Source organism: Colossoma macropomum, unplaced genomic scaffold (assembly GCF_904425465.1).
Source record: "Colossoma macropomum unplaced genomic scaffold, Colossoma_macropomum, whole genome shotgun sequence".
Lineage (NCBI taxonomy): Eukaryota > Metazoa > Chordata > Actinopteri > Characiformes > Serrasalmidae > Colossoma > Colossoma macropomum.
This window is the reverse complement of record NW_023494793.1, coordinates 7,307,334-7,326,196: the sequence shown is the minus strand read 5'-3', so window position 1 is coordinate 7,326,196 and position 18,863 is coordinate 7,307,334. Positions and strand designations below refer to the sequence as shown.

Genomic DNA, 18,863 nt, shown 5'->3' with positions numbered 1-18,863 from the left:
AGTTTGAATAAAATTTTGCAAATGAATGAAATTTCTTATGGAAGGAGCATGTAGGTGGACTGTGGGAGGTGTTTAAACCGACGCAACAGCCAGGTGGTTACAGAGAGAAAGATGAAGCCTCTTCCACTAAAGCTCCTACTGAGGATTATGAAACTGAGCCAGCTCCATTTCAGCTTAATGTAGTCTATTTTGTAACTCATAACTACAGTATATTCCAGTCAAATGCTTAATAAAAAAAGAAGCAGTCATTAGTAAGAGTTCAAATCTAAAAATATAGTATTATATGTATATTGGATCATTTTGATTTGATAGTGCGGGTCTAATATGTTCTTGTGTGAATGTGTATTATCTCTTTGTATAAGGTTGTTCTACTTACTTAATATTACTTATATACCTTTGAACTAAGAAAAAGCAGAACACCTTTTGGCAGAGTGGAAATTACTTAACTGATTGTACAACCCCAATTCCTAAAAAGTTGGTACGCTGTGTAAAATGTAAATAACTGTAAATAAAAACAGAATACAATGATTTGCAAATCTCATAGACCCATATTTTATTCACAATAGACTACAGAACACATATCAGATTCCATTTCATGAAAAACATTAACTGATTTAGAACTTGATGGCAGCAACGCATCTTTAAAAAGGAGGAGCAATTTGCAACTAATTCACATCAATGGGTATAAAAAGAGGGTTACTAATCTGTGAAAAACTGCATCTTAAAATTGTGGAACAATTTTAGAAAAGTGCTCCTCAACATAAAATTGCGAAGAATTTGGATATCCCACCATCTACAGTACATAATATCATTGAAAGATTCAGAGAATCTGGTGAAATTCCTGTACAGTGGGACAAGGCCGACGGTCAATATTGGTCGCTTGTGATTTTTGGGCCCTCAGGCGGCACTGCAATGATTAAAAACAGGCATGATTCTTTACTGGAAATCACTGCATGGGCTTATTAACACTTCCAGAATCATTGTCTGTGAAGACAGTTCACTGTGCAATCCACAAATGCAAATTAAAGCTGTATCATGCAAAGAGGAAGCCATATGTCAACATGATCCAGAAACACCACCATTTTCTCTCATTTTAAATGGATTGAGGCAAAATGGAAAACTGCTCTGTGGTCAGACGAATCAAAATTTTAAATTCTTTTTGGAAACCATGGACGCCATGTCCCATGGACTCAAGAGGACCATCCAGCTTGTTAGCAGCACACATTTTAAAAGCCTGCATCTCTGATGGTATGGGGTTGCATTAGTGCCTATATCGTGGGCAGCTTACACATCTGGAAAGGCACTATCAATGCTGAACAGTATATAGAGGTTTTAGAACAACATATGCACCCATTCAGACAGCAGCTCTTTCAGGGAAGGCCTTGCATATTTCAGCAAGACAATGCTAAACCACATACTGCATCCTTCACAACGGTATGGCTTCGCAGAAGAAGAGTCCGGGTGCTGAACTGGCCTGCCTGAAGTCCAGACTTTTCACCAATAGAAAACATTTGGCGCATCATGAAATGAAAAATTCGGCAAAGAAGACCCAGGACTGTTGAGCAGCTAGAATCCTACATCAGACAAGAATGGAACAACATTCCTCTCCCAAAACTCCAGCAATTGGTTTCCTTACTTCCCAGATGTTTACAGACTGTTGTTATAAGTAGAGGGGATGCTACACAATGGTAGACATGGCCCTGTCCCAACCTTTTTTGAGATGTGTTGCTGCCATCAAGTTGTAAATGAGTTAATGTTTTTCGTGAAATGGTAAAATGTCTCACTTTCAACATCTGATATGTGTTCTATGTTCTATTGTGAATAAAATATGGGTCTATGAGATTTGCAAATCATTGCATTCTGTTTTTATTTATATTTATTTACATTTTACACAGCATCCCAACTTTTTAGGAATTGGGGTTGTATTTACTTATTGTACTATATTTGAGTATAATTTTGGATCATTCATACTTTTATGCAAGTAATATTGAAATTGAACACTTAGTATTGGATACTCCTACTTAATTACATTTCCAAGAGAAAAAAATGCATTCTACTCATGCATTCATTTTCATTTAGACCTCTGAAGTACTCATTAAAATCTCAGAGGCCAGAAGATTTTACTCACTTCTCACAAAAAAAATCTATTGAGCTGTCACACATTTATAGAAATGTTTTTTTTTAATTACTACCCTGTAGCTACTAATTCTTTACGCAAGGACCAGTACCACCTTTACACACAACATTTGCTGAAAAGGGATAAAACAAAACAGATTCACTAGTCACTCTTAAAAAGGATGACTCCTCAAGGGTTCTTTAGTAAAGACAATGGTTCTGTGTAGAACATACTTTACATCTTTACATAATGAAATTGTTCTTCAGACTGACAATATGCTGTGTATGGTTCTATATAGCACCAAAAAGGGATATTGTTGTTATGATGTCAAGCTTGTAACAATAGAAGAACCCTTTTTGGTGCTATATAGAAACTTTTCAAAAAGGTTCTATATAGAACCATATACAACACATTCTCCATCAATCTGAAGAATGATTTCACCATGTAAAGAGACATTTAAGCATGTAAATGGTTCTTTGAGTATTCATGGTGCTATATAGAACCACTGTTTTACTAAAGAACCCTTGAAGAACCATCTTTTTTTAAGAGTGTAAGTGACACAGACTCAGTTTGTGTCCCATATTATTTTAATGTTTAAAGAAGAACATGCCTTGACTCTTTATTTTACATGTTAAATTGTTTACTCTTTACTTGTATGTGCTCAAATATGTTTAAATGCTGATCATTTTTCTTGACTTTCACTCACGCATATTTTTGGCTTTATTATTCCTCTTTTAATTGACTGAAGAGTCTGACAAAGTATACTCGTACTTTCTTTTATGCATAATTTTTCTGTACTTTTTCCAAGATGAAGAGGAAGAAACGGGTGCTTTTATCACCTGAGTGTGGTGCAACCAAAAACTAGAAACAGTCTTGTCAAGAAAAATGTGCAACACTCTACTCCTTTCTATATAAGCAAAAACTGTGACATTAAATGCCTTCATCAGATGTCTGTACTTTTTCCACCCACGGATATTACAGACTCTGGAGAACTGCGGGGTACTGTTTTTCACTTCAGCTGTTTTTTCAGGTAAAGTGGGACAGTTTGCCCACAAAAGTGGGAAAGTGCATTGAACTCATAGAAACTTGTGCTAAAGTCTACTGGCAGTAAAGTAAACCCCTGTGTAGAGCAACAAAATGTTCCATCACATATGGTTTTAATGAATAACAATAATGAACTGAACTGGATTAAAAACAAGGTTATTTGAAGGGCGGACTACGAGGAACAGCAGCCAAGGCTTCCTCTCTGACACACTATCCTCTTAATAAATATAACTAAATAATGTAACAATTCTTTATACATCCTTATATGTAAGACCAATGAGCTTCATTCACCAATCTATGCAGTTTTAATGAAGATTCTCACATTTACCACTGTTTTCTTATTAGGGTTTTTTTCTTAGGTGAGAACAGAATGTACACACACTCAAGAGCACAAAGGTGTGAACAATTCTGCAGTTCGAGAACACGTCATGAATCTGACGTAGTCTTTTTTAGGACCTTTCTCAAGAACAAATTTAAGAAAACTTGAGGCCCACAGTGCTGATTTGTTGCTCTACTTTTGCGCTTGATGGAATCACACAGGTTTCAAATCATCACCATAACCAAAAGGAAAATGCCAGTTAAAACAAATGCTGAACAGAAAGCACTTTCGTGATAATTATATATGATGGTTACATTTGACTGGCTCCTGTCATGCAAAGAGCAATTCATCCCACTTTACCTCACTCTGAATATAAAACAGGTCAGGCAATTTCATTTTTCTTTGCATAACATTAGTCAGAAAAGAATTAATATTTGTGTATTTTCTTTTTAAAGAAACCTAATCCTTTCATAACCTCAGGCAGAACTGAGGCTCTTTATGATCTACAACTGAAGAAAAGGAGCTCCATGTAGTTAACATCTGTCCTTAAGGAATGCCAGTTTTCTTCAATTCAAAGTCTAACATATTTCACATCTCTTTAATATTACCCCTCATTCTCTACACTCTCAGAAAAACAGGTCCTAAACTGTCACTGGGGCAATACCCTTTTAGTCACTGTGGTAGTTTCCTCAAGGGTACGTCTTCAGTACCTTTAGTTAGGGAACATAATTGTACCATAATCCATTGCAATTATATTTGGTAAGTTGTATTGACTTCACACAGCCTGTTATTATCACTCCAGGCATTTTATTTTATTTTATTGTTCTGTATTAAAACATTACACTATGAAAAAGGTATAAATACCTTTTCCCTTGGAAAAACATATTGAAGGTACACATTTGAACATTAAAAACATTACTGTACTTTTGAAGGTACATTCACATTGTTTGATGAATGAAAAATGTATTTGCACAGTATCTTTTTTCTGACAGAGTAATAAGTAAACCAAAAAAGTACGTACTGAAATATATATGGGTGTGAAGAATTTGTGTTTTAGAGAAGCTCAGATTCTCTGTCAGTCTCTGAAGCTGACAATTCAAGCAAGACATGTAAAAATTACATGAACTAAAACAGATCTGTGTTGAGAAATGAGCCAAAATACCTCCTAAATGTTGCTCAGATCCACAGCACAAAAAACATCTTGTTGAGGTTACTGAGTATGAGATTTATTTTTTAAAAAAATGTGCTGTTCTTCTCTTTGTTATTTATTTTATTTATTTACATTTTGAGTAAAAGTACAAAAATATCTGGCCAAAAACTGCATAAATATTAAATAATTTATAGAACTGCAGTGGATCTTCTTAGTAAATCCAGCATCCATCAGCAGAGGAACTAAAGACTGTTACACTCCGTTCTTCTCTTTTTCAGATTGTTTTGGTTTAAAATAAACGGTTAAAGCTCCAAAGTCAGAGATGTGACCAACATTTGTCACCAACAAAACATACTTAAGTTAAACACAAAAAACAATTCGTAACTAAATATGAACGGCGAAGCTGTAACTGAGTAAAAAAGCACATTATTTTACTCACTTTTGTAGAAATAAAAGGTAAGGACAGTACAAATCCATCAGTGTTTTACTTCAGTACATGTCCCTGACTACTACCCTCCTCTGGTTTAACTCATCTCATTCATGGTTCTGCTATAAAATCACTAATTTAGGAAAACTTCTTCGTCTCGTAACGAACACAAACACGTTATCAGCGGAGGACCGAACTGTTCATATCACTAACACACTGACAGATTTAATATATATCAATAACTAATACACGACACGAGTCTAATTTATGATTCTGTAACGTTATCTCCTTCCTGAGAGAAAGAAAACACAACACCAGGGCCTTCCTTGCGACCCCCTAGAGCAAGGGGGCCGCGCGCGTCGCTACGCCATCACCGGGGGGCGGAGCCGCGCAAGACCCGCCGCTGCTGCAGCTCACCGTTCACGTACGAGAGCGCGCGGCTCCGGGGATGCAGCTACGAATCTGACCTCGAGTCCTAACGCACTGAAACCGGAGCGAGACGCAGCGTGTCGAGGCCGACTACACGGTAAGCGGCGAGCGCGCTTTAATTCCTCACGGTGAACTGTGTTTCCTCCGCCGAGCGGATTAATCTTCCTCAGGCTGCTACCGTCGCTTTATTCCGCGCGGAGACGGAGAAGCACAGCTAACGGGCTAACCAACATGGATGCTACAGCGCCCTGTTAGCCAGAGCACCGAGCTCTTATGATGCAGCGGCTAGCAGGCTAGAGATTAGCCGCTCTAAATCCCCTCCGGGGAGAAACCCAGCATCAGAGCGCGGCGGGCGGACGTGTTTAGCACGTTTCGCTCCAGTTATTTTCCCCACATTTGTGGTAACCGCAGTCGGCGGCCGTGATTTCGGTTCCTTGTTTGCGAGTCTTCGCCGTGAATGAACGGTGGGGCCGTTTGCTCGGTTTCGAATGGAGGTGGTTTGTGGTGGTGGATAACGGCAAAAGTGCGCCATTTCTCGCGCTAAGAGCGGCGCCTGTACCATTTCTGTGTGGGTAAATGTTCCCCTCAGAATAAAAAAAAGGGAGCACAGATCCTTCCCAGCGTCCTGCCCATCATGTCAGCGTGCCTCTCCCTCAGTGGAGGAGGAGGAGGAGGTTAGGATGTGTACTGGTGTATTAGCTGCTAACCGTTTCCAGGTGATGCTTCTGGAAAACGAGGCTGTTGCCACACCTGCAACCATTACGCTTGTTTTACAGATAGCAACACGCATCTCGCCGCTGTAGGTGAACCGTTCTGATATCAGCTTTCCGCTGCCTGACTCACTGTTGTTGTGAAATCATTGTAGACAAATAGAAGACAACGTATACTACAGTGAGCAAAAATAACATTCATATTGCTTGACATTAATGTGGAGGAGCTAATCTGCCAATCACAGCAACAGTGACTCTGACTTCTGCTGCAATAAAATGAAGTACATGTGGAAGCAAAGATTACATTCTGTCGTCTTAGTGTCAGTGATTTTGAAGCACTCACCATATGATCTCACTCTTCCAAGAAATTCTGTGGCCCCTTTGCTATTTTGTGCACCATAGGTACCCTGTGTGTTGGCCAGGAGGGGATGAGTTGTTGGCCAGCAGTGCTGAGTAAACTAGCTGAAATAGGAGACTCAGCTGAGCTCAGTGTATAGACTCTAGAACCTCTTGTGATAATTGGAAACCAGCCCAAGCCTCTCCAGATGTACAACTACATTGCCCCCACTCCTGCACTTCTTAATTGGAGGTATACTGCTGTATTTTTATGTCGTGCTATATTGTGCAACCTGCTGCTCAGCTGCTCTTTAGTGTTGCAGTGCAGAGCAAAAAGCTGTTGTGTGCTGCAGGATATAGTATTTAGTGAGGTTGCACAATATATTCATTCTTAAGCAGTAGTAAAGTATTGGCCTTTGCGGAAGGCTGCAGTATGCAAAAAATGTCCTTTAGCTAGTCAAAAAATTTAATCAGAACAGTCTGTCACCCAGTCCAGCAAATACAAAAATATTATTTGCTATTATTAATATTATTTAAATATTATTAAGTAAATAGTATTAGTCAGAGCGTTTACCGTTTTAACCATGTAGCATTAAGGGTCCACCAATGTATTTTAAATTGCATAGCACATCACAATTGCAAAGTGGCATTTTGTTTTTATTGTGCAGCCCATTTGTAAAATCTACTTGAATTATATTCTATATTTGTTCTTAAGATAATTTCTCAGCATTTATGTACAGTTGATTTATAAAAACGCAGTGCTCACAAATCCTAATCACTAAGCACAATCTGCCGTTTGTATGCAGGTGGGAAACTTGAATATATCTGCACATATTTTCATGCCATATTCACTTTTTGTAAATTGCTATTTAAATGTAAATTTTGATGTACAGTCATTTTCAGATCAAATCTGTGCATATGAATATTTAGATATTAGTAGATAATAAACTAATATCCTTTCTGCACAGCTAACAACAGTAAAATGTACTGAATCTGAAGTACCTGCCAATACTGAGTACTAACACCAAAACGAATTCTGTTGTGTGATTGTTGGATGCAGGCCCCGCATGCGGATGGGTTCACAGTTTCATGTGTCTTGCTCATCTAAAGTGGTCAGCCTGGGCAAAAACCTGCTGAGGAAATATCTGATTTTATAAGGCATATTCAATGATGGTAGTTGTGTATATACTGCCACTTCACTCTAGACAGGCTATATGGTACAGAGCTATTTTCTGAGCAGCTGTCTTAGAAAGCAGGCGTCTCTTTATCAGGTTAGTATTATATAGGGCATAGTGAGTGACAGTTTCTTAGAATGATGGCATATGATCAGTATTGATTTCTCTCAGTGAAAGGCAGCACTAAAGGAGCAGCTGACAGAAAAAGAGTGAGTCAGCTGATGAATCATGGGTAATTCCACTGATCGCTGTACAGGCCTGGTGATGATGTCATCAGGTTTGGGCAGTGTGAGGAGCAGGGAGAGCAGTGTCTTTAATGCCTGGAACCCAGATGTAGACATTTATTTTTTCTGGACTGTGTATTATTTTATAGGCCATACTCATGATGTGGTAACTGTCTGGGCTCTCTAGGCCTGCTTTGACGCTGCACAGTCTATTAATTCCAGCAGTACCTTCATTGAATTCATGCAGGCATTAGTGTATTAACATCAGATCCAATTCAATTGGCATTGAAGTGTTCTTCATAAAAAGGCTTAGGCGTTAGGTGTTTTTTGCCACTGTGCCATCTTCTAGCAAGACTGCATGACCCATGCTGTTTTCATAAAGTCTCACAAGAGGAAGCTAATAGTCTTGTCTAGTCTACCAAATAAATGCTCCTGAACTCCAGGCAGATATGCTATCTGAGAGTTTTTAGGTCTGTAGGAGACCAGAATTGGGATCAGTTCCTTCAATTCAGTTTTCAGTCAGTTAAGCTTCTAAAATGAACCTCTTATCCAACAGTTGTATGTGTTTTTGAGCAGTAAAATTTCAAGTGAAGTGACCGCAAGTTAAGGGCTTTTCTCGTAGTTCACCACCTGAACACGTTCAGCTTATGTTTCAAGAAAGGTTGCACATACAAACATGATAAACAGTCTTAAATTTGTCCTTCGCCATCAGTAGAAGGCGGACTTCCTCCTGTCGTTTGCAGTATCGATCAGTCTTCCATTTAAACCGCTAATTAATGAAAGTGGCTTCAGTGTTTAAATCTCATACTGATGCTGCAGCTGCAAGCTTTTGGTTCTCTGTGCAGGAGAGGCAAACCACAGATACAGACTTGGGCATTTTAAAGATAAATTCAGATTGTTACAGGTTTAGCTAACCATTTGCAGAGATAAGATTGCGTAAGCCAACAGACTAACACATGAAAAAATGCCACCCAAAGAAAATTATTCTACCGTGTGATGTTTATTGCAACAATGAAAGCTTTAAGTTTTATCTGTGGCTGTTCTGGAGCCGCTTCATGGTTTTATTTGCATTTAAGTTGTAGTAAATGCTCTCTTTATCCAAACCATTTGATATGGAAAGGACGACAGAAGCTATGTATACAGGCTATGTAATTATATTGCATTTGCCTGACTAACAGTGTGGATTGCTGTTTCATTCTCAGTGGATATCAGTCGGAAGCAGGTTAGTTGGCCGCAGAGTGTGGATTGTATTAGAGAAAGCAGGCCATTACGTGGATAGTAAAGGGAGGCTTACTGTTGCTTCTTATGAGTCCATAAAAATTGTATAAATTGCCCTTTTATTGTTATTGTGTTAGTCAAAATAACAATCCTGATTTTAGAGAATTGGTCATTAAAGGCTGCAGTTAAAGAGTTTGATGTTGTATGTCAATGTTGTTAAAGTTTACAATGTATACAATGTACCATTCACTCCTCAGGCCATACAGTTTATATATGGAAATTAAGATGCAATAAGCCTATTTTGTAGTATTTGTTTTTTGTGATGTCCCAGATACGAAAGCTTTGACACATATATGCTTATTCCGCCTCTGGCCATTTTCCCCACCCGTTCGCGTTGAAGTTATAAGTAGTGTTTCAGCTCATAATGCTTTCTAAAAAAGGTACAGCACAGAGTAGCCAGTCAGAACAGAGCTCATTTGCATATATCAGTCTTAAAGGCACAGAAACAAAAGCAATCTGTTTAATTCTAAGAGATAGAGGCTGAAATATGGTCAATGGTAAAAAAACAAAATGACTTTTTCATACACAGACCCACACAAAGTACAGCTCACAAAAATAGACCTCAGGGAAAAAAAAAGGAATAATTCGTCGGGCTATGACCCTTTAATGTGTTTTAGTTAGTAGTATCACTGCTAGACTTTCAGAAATTTTGCTCTTCCCATTTTTTGCAAATTCAGGTTACAGGAATCTCTTTAAATGGAGCTTTGCATTCGTAATTGTGTTCTTAGTCTAACTAATAAATGCTTATGGTAGGACACAAATAAGATGCTGTTTTGGCTTTTTGTAATAACCTCTTTGCAAACCGGCTGCATTGTACAGCCAGTTTGTAATGTGTTCTCTCTGTCTCTGAATGTGGTTTTATCTCATTTGGTGTCCAGGATCATTGATCACTTCGGAAGACGTGGTCAACTGTAGGAAGAACACTTAGAAACAATTGCCGTCAAACACAGTGGCATGGAGTACATGCCACTATGTGCTAAGGCTGCTGCGCGCTAATGTCAGAAGTGCTTGAAAGAGAAAGATTATCTTGGAAAATGCTTAAGTCAGCTGAAGAGCTTTTGAGGAGGTGTCTCTGCACACCCACTATTAAAGTGCCTTATATGTTGGCCTGTGTCTTATGCCTATACATTTCTCGTATTAATGTTATTTTGGCTTCACTCCTTCTTGCCTGCATTCAAAGTCAGAGATGTTTAGTGTAGGTGTATGGTCTCTGAATGAGAAGATACAATGCTGAGTGTTTGGCTTCTTGCCTCTTTCAGAAAGCCAAATGTATCATCTTTTGGCCTGATGTGGGAAGGTCATGGGTTATGCTTTTTCTCTTCTGATTTCCTGTTGCCTAATGGACATGCAAGATAATATTAGTACGGATAAAAGAACTGTGTCAGAATCAATTTGACATTAGGCCTTTGACTGATGTTTAACAGCAGTATGATAATGTATGTATGAGGCTACATTATGGGTCTGAGGATTAAGGATTACCTGTCATAATTCGTATTTAAACAGTTTTTTTAAAGTGGGTTAAAAAAAAACAAAGCTCTGACTGGATCAAAACCAGGTGAACCAGTGACTTTTAAGCAAGGCGAGCAGAGGCAAATAATATGATGCTGGCTGTTTTTTGAGAGACTCATTCAAATGTGACATTGTTCCTAACCTAACCCTAACCTTCTCCAACTCCCAAAAACTTGTGTTGATGTATTTTTAAGATGAGCAAGACAAGCAAAGTGGTAATATGAATATCTAGAACATCTCAAATTATGTCTGTTGTTTCTATTTTAACCCAGCATTTCCAGATTGTAGTAAGCACACAGGCTGCAGTCTTTTACCATTGTGCCCAGTGTCCTCCACAATTAATGAAATCAGTTCATTGGACAGATCTGCTTATCTACTAAAACTGTGATGTCAGGCTGACTCTGTTCAGGAGATAAACAATCTTCAGCTGCTGCTTCTCTGCACTGATTAACAGAGCAGTGAAGCAAGGGGCTTGAAAATAGGTGGATTAGGTGTAATCTATGTCTGTGTGGATCAGCTCCTTGCTGATGTTTGGCTTTTTGGACTCCTGGACAGACATCATGGATTACATATTAAGTACGTATTAATGACTGTGTAGTCCTGATACTGATGGAGCTCACAGCTTTACGTATATTTTATCTTATGAACAGGAAAGTGTGTTGTTGATAGCACACGGTCAGTGTGCTAATGAACCATTTCATGACTTTCTTTTGACATGGGATGGGTGGGATTAAAAACATCTGTGTCTGAGATGACACAAATCAATAAAATGCTGTGTTCCTGTGAGTTTTGTTTTTTTCAATATATTTATGTGTCATACCGAAACTTGAAACATTTCTGAGGGCTTCGTGTAATAGCTACATTTAAATGCTTATTGAACATTTCATGTCAAAACAAAAGGCTGGAGTGGAACTTTCTAAAATGTGTGAATGAATGAAATGATCTTACATGCACCTAGAGGTGGACACACTGGATTGTGATCAATCATAAAGAGACATATGTGTCTGCAGATTGTTGAGGACGTGAGTCGCCATGGCTGAGCAGCAGAGGCAGCGCACCCTCTCCACCTCTGGAGAATCCCTCTACCATGTGCTGGGCGTCGACAAGCTGGCCACTAGTGATGACATTAAGAAGTCCTACAGGTGAGCCTGTTAATGTGCTTCTCCGTAGTCGCCAACTGGCCACACCTTTAACCTCACCCAATAATTCACTGCAAATGTCATGTACTTTTACTCAAAGGAAACTTGCACTGAAATATCACCCTGACAAGAATCCGGACAATCCTGAGGCAGCAGACAAGTTTAAAGAAATAAACAACGCCCATGCCATCCTGAATGATCCCACCAAACGCAACATTTATGACAAGTATGGCTCTCTGGGCCTCTATGTAGCTGAGCAGTTTGGCGAGGAGAACGTCAACACTTACTTCGTCTTGTCCAGCTGGTGGGCTAAGGTGAGGCCACATTTGATGCATCAGAAAAGACAGAAAACTTTTTGTATTGTGTTTTGCATATATTTTTTTGATGTGATGCTCCTGTTTAATTGGCAGATAAAGCACTGCATGATTCGTGACATTTGTAACTCAGCCAGTATGTGGGAAGCTAGTCTATTTTACACAGTAAATGCACGTAATTGGATGATCGGTGCTTGTTGATGTTTCCTTATTACTGATGCCTCATTTTGTCCTTCCTACACTTGTCTTCTCTGTAATACCCCTCTCTGTTCTCTTGTACACTCTGTCTCCCTCTGCAGGCACTATTTGTGTTCTGTGGTCTGGCTACGGGCTGCTATTTCTGCTGCTGTCTGTGCTGCTGCTGTAACTGCTGCTGTGGGAAGTGTAAACCACGGCCACCGGAGGGACAGGAGCCGGAGTTCTACGTCTCTCCTGAAGACTTGGAGGCCCAACTGCAGGCTGATGAGAGAGGTTAGCTGTCTGTTTTGTCTTGGATCATTATTCAAATGCATTGAGGCAACCTGATGCATTGATCGAAAAGTGCTGTTTCAAATGTGTTAAATTTGTACTGTTAATGGGAATAATTTGTAACTAATGCAGCTTGCATGGATCACCAAGTACAACTTTTTTAATTAGTTTATTAATATAAACTACACAGACCAGTTAGCTAACAGCCTAAAAACTCCTCCATTAATATTCTGAATTAAAGTACTTTACTAAAAAAGTAAAAATATGTCACTTGAATGTTTTACACAATTAGTATTTTAATTCTTATGAAGACGTCATTGGGAGCCATTTGAGATTCAGCCCCAGTGTGGGGGCTGTTAGCTGAGTTCTAAATAAGAATGGAAATCGCAGTTAGCATTGTTCTCGACATTCTTCTCCTCTTACCGCAGTCCCTGGTTGCATGGCAGCAATAACATACTCTAGAGGAACTACATTACTGGCTGAATAATTGTTTATTGTGATTTTGTTAATATGTTATTTATTGTGTATTTTATCATATTTTATGCCATTTTACAAAAGCAAAAAGCCACTTCCTGTTTTGCGTCATGCCTAACAACCCTCTTATCTGTGATAAAATCACTGTAACACAACTGTAACACACAAAATATGTGCTTAAGAAAATTGGGTAAAATCATAAAAATATTGTTCATAAAAATAAAAAATGAAGTTTTTGGGTCTATTCCATATCTGAGTAAATAGTTTTTCCTGTCACATTTTGCATGTTTTTAAAAATTATTCAAATTCTCTCCTAAAATTAAATTAGAGGATGCAACAGTTTAATTTTTTAAGAACATGCATTTGTTATTTATTGATCACTTTTAAATTAGTGTACAGAATATTAATTCAGCCACTTTTTTAATCACAGTGTGGATTTCGCTGTTGACTGAGACTCTGGTGTTAGTTAACGTTAGCTAGCTAACTTTTATTCGGCTTTTATTCTTAAAGTTAACGTTATAAAAATAAATTTGTAGCTGTCTTGCGTCTTAGGTACAAAATATTAGCAATCTAAATATTAGCAATCTAAATTATATATCACACTTAGCGAAAATTAGCTGGCAGTTTGCTACATTCTCATTGCTAGCTACATTATTGAATAAACTGTCAAATAAAAACGTTGAGTGTTACTTAAAAAGAAAGATTTACTATCTTATCATCCACAGTACCTCCAGTCAGTGTCAGGGAAGCTGTTTCTTTCAGCGTGAGTCGGCTGGCAAATTCAGAGCTTTAGCCCAATTTTCAAATGCGTCAGGAATAACATGCTTGGTACAAACTCTTGTACTGGGTGTCACTTCAACCCCAGAGAGAAATTTGAGCCATTTTGATTCGGTCTTGTTATTTGGAATAGAATGTAGAGAGTGACAATTCTCCTTCTTGCATCCAAAAACTGAGCATTTGTAATTGATTGCCTTCCCCTAGTAGCTATAGCATTAGTCAAGTAAAGCGATGTGGAGCATGTGAAGTGTGGCAGGGTCAGTTGATTTCACAGTTCATGAATATGCGATTAAAGGTAGCTTATGATTTGCTATGGTCAATTAGTGTTATCTGTGACTTCTAAAATCACACCAAATAAAGTTTAATTCCTAAACGGTTGTTAGGGGACAGTATACAAAAAATTCAAAATTTAGAGGTAATTTTATGCTCTCTGCAGTGCCCAATAAATATTGCACTGAAGCGAAATCTGAAGAAAATCACATACTTCCTGCTAATATATCATTTTGAGTAAGCAGGAAAAATAATGTGCTGTGCCTTTAACCATTTAAGTCCAAAACTAAAGACATGCTTATGGGTGGTGGAGCATTTGTATCATTAACTACATGCACATATATTAGATTGTTGTACAAAATGAAGTTTGTGACAATTATACAGTGATTTTAGCATAAAGTTGGTGTTGTAAGAATTATTATTAATCTCTCTTGACACACCACACTTAATCATGAGAAAATTGTGAACTTTATATGTCATTTTATTTAGTTTTTTGTTTAAAGAGATTTTTTGTGACCACCAATCACCTGTTTTTTAAAATCACCAAACAGAGGCGGGTGGAGGTGAGCCCATTGTCCTGCAGCCTTCAGCCACAGAGACCACTCAACTAACATCTGATGGCCACCACACCACCTACCGGACCGACACTGGCTTCAACTAACGCCATCCCCCCTCCCCTGCCTCCACCACGTGGCCCTCCATCTGCCACTCTGCTCCCTCCCCCAGTCTGAGGAACAACCAGAGGAGCAACAACAAAAAAGAAAAAGCCACCATTGGCAAGGAGTAAAGCCAGTGATAGTGGAACACAAGCTGAACTCTTTTACATCCTCCATTCTCCCTTTTTCTCACATCCATTACCACCGTCATTCTTACAGAGTGGCTAAATTCGCCTCAGTGTAGCTTCTGGAAAAAAAAAAACGTTAAAAAAAGACGTTTGTTCTCCTGTTTGTTGTACTCCTCTTTTTGGCCTTTGACTTCCAAACTTGCCTTCCCATCACCCTTTCCTCCAGCCAAATTTGCTCGCTGTCCTGTAGCATGCACTGTTTCCACATCATCACTAGGTGAGATTTAACTTTTTTTTTTTTTAAACTATAGGTATATTTATGCACACTTCTTATGTTCCCATTCAGAAGTCAGTGATGGAAGAACTTGTGAGTCTAATTTACAGTTGTGCTCACCTTACTTGTATGGCATATGTGTATGTAAGAAAGGCCAGGAGGAGGAACCTGCTGATGGTGATTGTCTTTGGTTGTTTATTTTTCAATGCACCATGCTTTCATTTGTCCCATTACATTTCTGGGAAGAGAGAAAGCTTAACAGTATGTAAGTTAAAATCAAAGACCTACATTTAATGCCCTGGCTCCTTGTTCAGTGTCCACCTTACCTTTAATTGTTCCCATGCTGTCATAGTCTCCATGAACCTGAAAGCAAAGTTCTGTCTTAACCTATCAAGTCTTTTTGCTCATGAATTAGTACGAGAAAAAATGTGCACACCAACATTTAAGAAAATATATTTTCGTAATGCTTATTTATGCCATCTGGATGTTAAAGTAACCATACCGTGTTGAGGTGTTGACCAACTCTAAAGGCAGAGCCAAAATTAGTACACATCAGTTGATCAAATTGACGTTTGACATCATAAGGTCGTGCCGTGTGTGGGTGTTGGTATGTGTACTAGCCGGTCTTTGCCTTAGACTGATGAGGCTATGTGGTCCTAGTCTTTATAGCATGTTCTGAGTCTTAGCATTATTTAGCTCTGCTCGGCTTGGTAATGTCCCTCTTCTCACATTTTAAGGGACTTGTTAACGCAAACCCGTATTCCGTTCTATCATATCTCATATACCCAAATGTATATGTAAGAAGGAAAGAAAATTCAGATGTTTTTATATAGATATACAATATACACACTTTGTGTGTATGTACAGTATATGTATATTTTGTGCATTTTTACTTTATAATTGTTGGCTCATATTTATTATAGTGTGTTATTGATCCTTGTGATGTGTGACTGGTTAACTAGAGTGCCCCCTCTTGTGGTCACTTGAGAACCTTGCGCCAAGAGAGAACGTTAATCGTGAGTGAATTTGCCTATAGTAGTTGGAAGTTGTATACTCCAGGGCAAACAATGCCTTCTGTTGCTGTTTACTCCTCGGTTTTTAAATAGAACTAGGATTTAGTACATTAGTCAACACAGTTAAGACAGAAAATGAAGTAATGTAGCTTCAGAGCCGGATTTCAGTCTCTGTGACAACAGAGGAGGGTGTATATTCAGAAATGAATTTCAGATTGCATCAAGCATCCATATGTTGGCTGTTACTGTCTCTTTGCAGTTTTTTGTCTTTTTTTGTCTTGATTACTGCTGTTTTACATCATCATGGCATGTCATGAGTTATTTCTCTTGGATGCTGTTGGAAATTTCAGAACTGTTCTGTCATAAGGAGTCATAGTAGGGTTGTAAACTGGTTGAACTGAGGTTTCTGTTAGTACCCTTTGCCAGACATCATATAGTAAATAAAATGACAAAAGTGTTTTCACTGAGCAGCTAAATGTTTAACAGGATGTACTCTGAGCCAAGGTGTGACATTTCTCAATATTACTATAACCAATTTGCCTAATGCTTTTTATTTTTGGAGTTATGTTCTTTAACGTATACATTTCGCAGTAGAATCGATCCTGAGAGTTTGTAGTGTTCTGTTTACGTTCCGTGTCCTGAGTGAAACTGGTAGTTAGGGTTTTTATGGTTGCTGTATTTCTAACTAAATACAGTACTCTGAGGTGGCCATATACATGCACATGTCCAAAAAGTGCTTTAACTTCCTTCAGATTTTCCTTGACCACACCTGCTGGTTATGCGTTCGTAACTATAAAGACTTAAGCTGCTTATGATTATTCTCGTAGATTTTTACATGAATATTTTCCAATGTCGCTTGCCAATTTTGCAGCCCACTTTCAGGGTATGTTATGTCTTGTGACTTTGACTGATCTTGCACTCATTTTATGCAGATAACCATGTTTAGCTGTGCTCGAACCAGAAACATAGTAACCACATCACCAGCCATGGTCGGTCTTCTTTCTTTGGAGTTTACAAATTAAATGCCAGTCATCTTTCACTGACCTGTGTACACTGAGCTTGTGAGCACAGTTCCCTGCATATTCAATCACTCAGACACTCTATATCTCTCTCTCTTGCTCGCTGTGTTTTTCCCCTCTTGTTCTTCTGCTCTTGATGGCTTTTTGATGGATGTTTGCCTCTGTGGTCCTCTCCTGTGCATTTCCCCTTTTTCCCTTCCACACTTACACTGATATGCCTACTATGGCTTCTACGTTGAAATGTTGGAAAATGCAACGTTTTTAGTTGAATGCAATGGAGCAACATGACCAGGAAAAAAGTTCCTTGTAGTCTTCAGAAAGAAGAAAAAAAACGTGTGTAATTACAGTGAAATGGTAAATTGCATTTTTCTTTCTATTTAATTTATTACCTTATTTTGTCATGTTTTTAAAGATTTGTCCTTGTTTCAGATGGTATGTAATTTGGATGTGGCTATGAAACTATGCTACTCATAGTTAAATGGTTAAGGTCTCATGTACATACACTGAATAATGAAGTATAATAATAGACCTTTATGTTGTAGCATGGTTATTGTCTGTCTGAAAGAAAAAAAAAACATTTACCTGATTTGCTGGTGTAAAATAAATGTTTATGAACATTTCATTTTGGTTTGTTCTTTAAACTAACGTTTTATAACTTATACATCTTAACTGGAAAACAGAGACTTTGGCTTTATCCCACGGTACCTTTTAACTTTATTGCTGTTATGAGTTTTACATGACATCATAGACGATAATAAAGGAGTAAACGGTTAACACTAGTTTACGACACTCATGAACAGCGTACCGGCTCTACAGCTGCCAGGTTTTCTCTAAACAAACAGCCGGCTGGATCTCTTTCCGAGAGCTTTGAGCAAATGCTTGTTTATCTTCGCTTTCTGCGACATCCTCTCCGCTCTGGACGTCTCCATCAGTTCCCTTAGCATATGGAAAGTCAGGTCGAGCGACGTTGGTTTGTTGCCCGTTAGCCTCTTCGCTCTCTCCACTCCTCCTCCGCGGGTTGCGGCGCTTTTCATCCCCGTGCCGGAGCGAAACGTGTTCAGCTCTGTTACGAACGCCGAGCCCGGCTCCCCTGCGGAGGAATCGGCGCTGTCCGCCATCGCCGTGCTGCGGTGATAACCTTCCGCGGGGCGGATCGCACTAAGGCTGCTGCTGCGGTGAACGGCGGCGGGGTGAGCGCTCCATAAGCGAGAGAGGAGGAGGGCGCTGTGTATGAGAAAGTGGGCAGTTATCCTCATCACTCCTGCAACACGCCGACAGAGAGGTAAACCTAAGAAAAACGCATAACAAGTAGCAAAAGATTGATGCATATAAAAATAAGTGATTAAGCAATAACATCTTTAGATTAGGTCCATATTTAATAGCCTACTCTGTTTCAAACTTGGACTATTATTAAGCCTGCTATCAAAGTTGATTAACATCACTTTTTCATATAGGCTTTTCAAAAAGGCTGCGTCCAAAACCACACACTGTACTATCCATATCATGCTTACAGTACTAACGAATGTACTGCTGATGGTGGTGTGCTGTTTTGTGGTGTTCTATTTAGTGTGGTAGTTTGCAGTTTGGGACGCAGCCAAAATCTAGTCTTAGATT

General features: G+C 38.8%; 1 protein-coding gene across 1 annotated transcript; it reads left to right on the top strand.

Annotated features, from left to right (window-relative positions):
- Positions 1-5,470: 5,470 nt before the first annotated feature.
- Positions 5,471-17,871, top strand: dnajc5aa (DnaJ (Hsp40) homolog, subfamily C, member 5aa). The gene is made up of 5 exons (XM_036578324.1): positions 5,471-5,582; positions 11,728-11,859; positions 11,957-12,170; positions 12,470-12,641; positions 14,711-17,871. The coding sequence occupies exons 2-5, from the start codon at positions 11,750-11,752 to the stop codon at positions 14,818-14,820; spliced, it is 606 nt and encodes a 201-aa protein (XP_036434217.1). The 5' UTR covers positions 5,471-5,582; positions 11,728-11,749; the 3' UTR covers positions 14,821-17,871.
- The last annotated feature ends 992 nt before the right edge of the window (positions 17,872-18,863 follow it).

Excerpts from the sequence above, each read along its gene's own strand:
- dnajc5aa (XM_036578324.1), top strand. The coding sequence starts at position 11,750 with ATGGCTGAGCAGCAGAGGCAGCGCACCCTCTCCACCTCTGGAGAATCC. Across the intron at positions 11,860-11,956 it reads GACATTAAGAAGTCCTACAG|GAAACTTGCACTGAAATATC; the intron begins GTGAGCCTGTTA and ends TTTTACTCAAAG. Across the intron at positions 12,171-12,469 it reads TGTCCAGCTGGTGGGCTAAG|GCACTATTTGTGTTCTGTGG; the intron begins GTGAGGCCACAT and ends CTCCCTCTGCAG.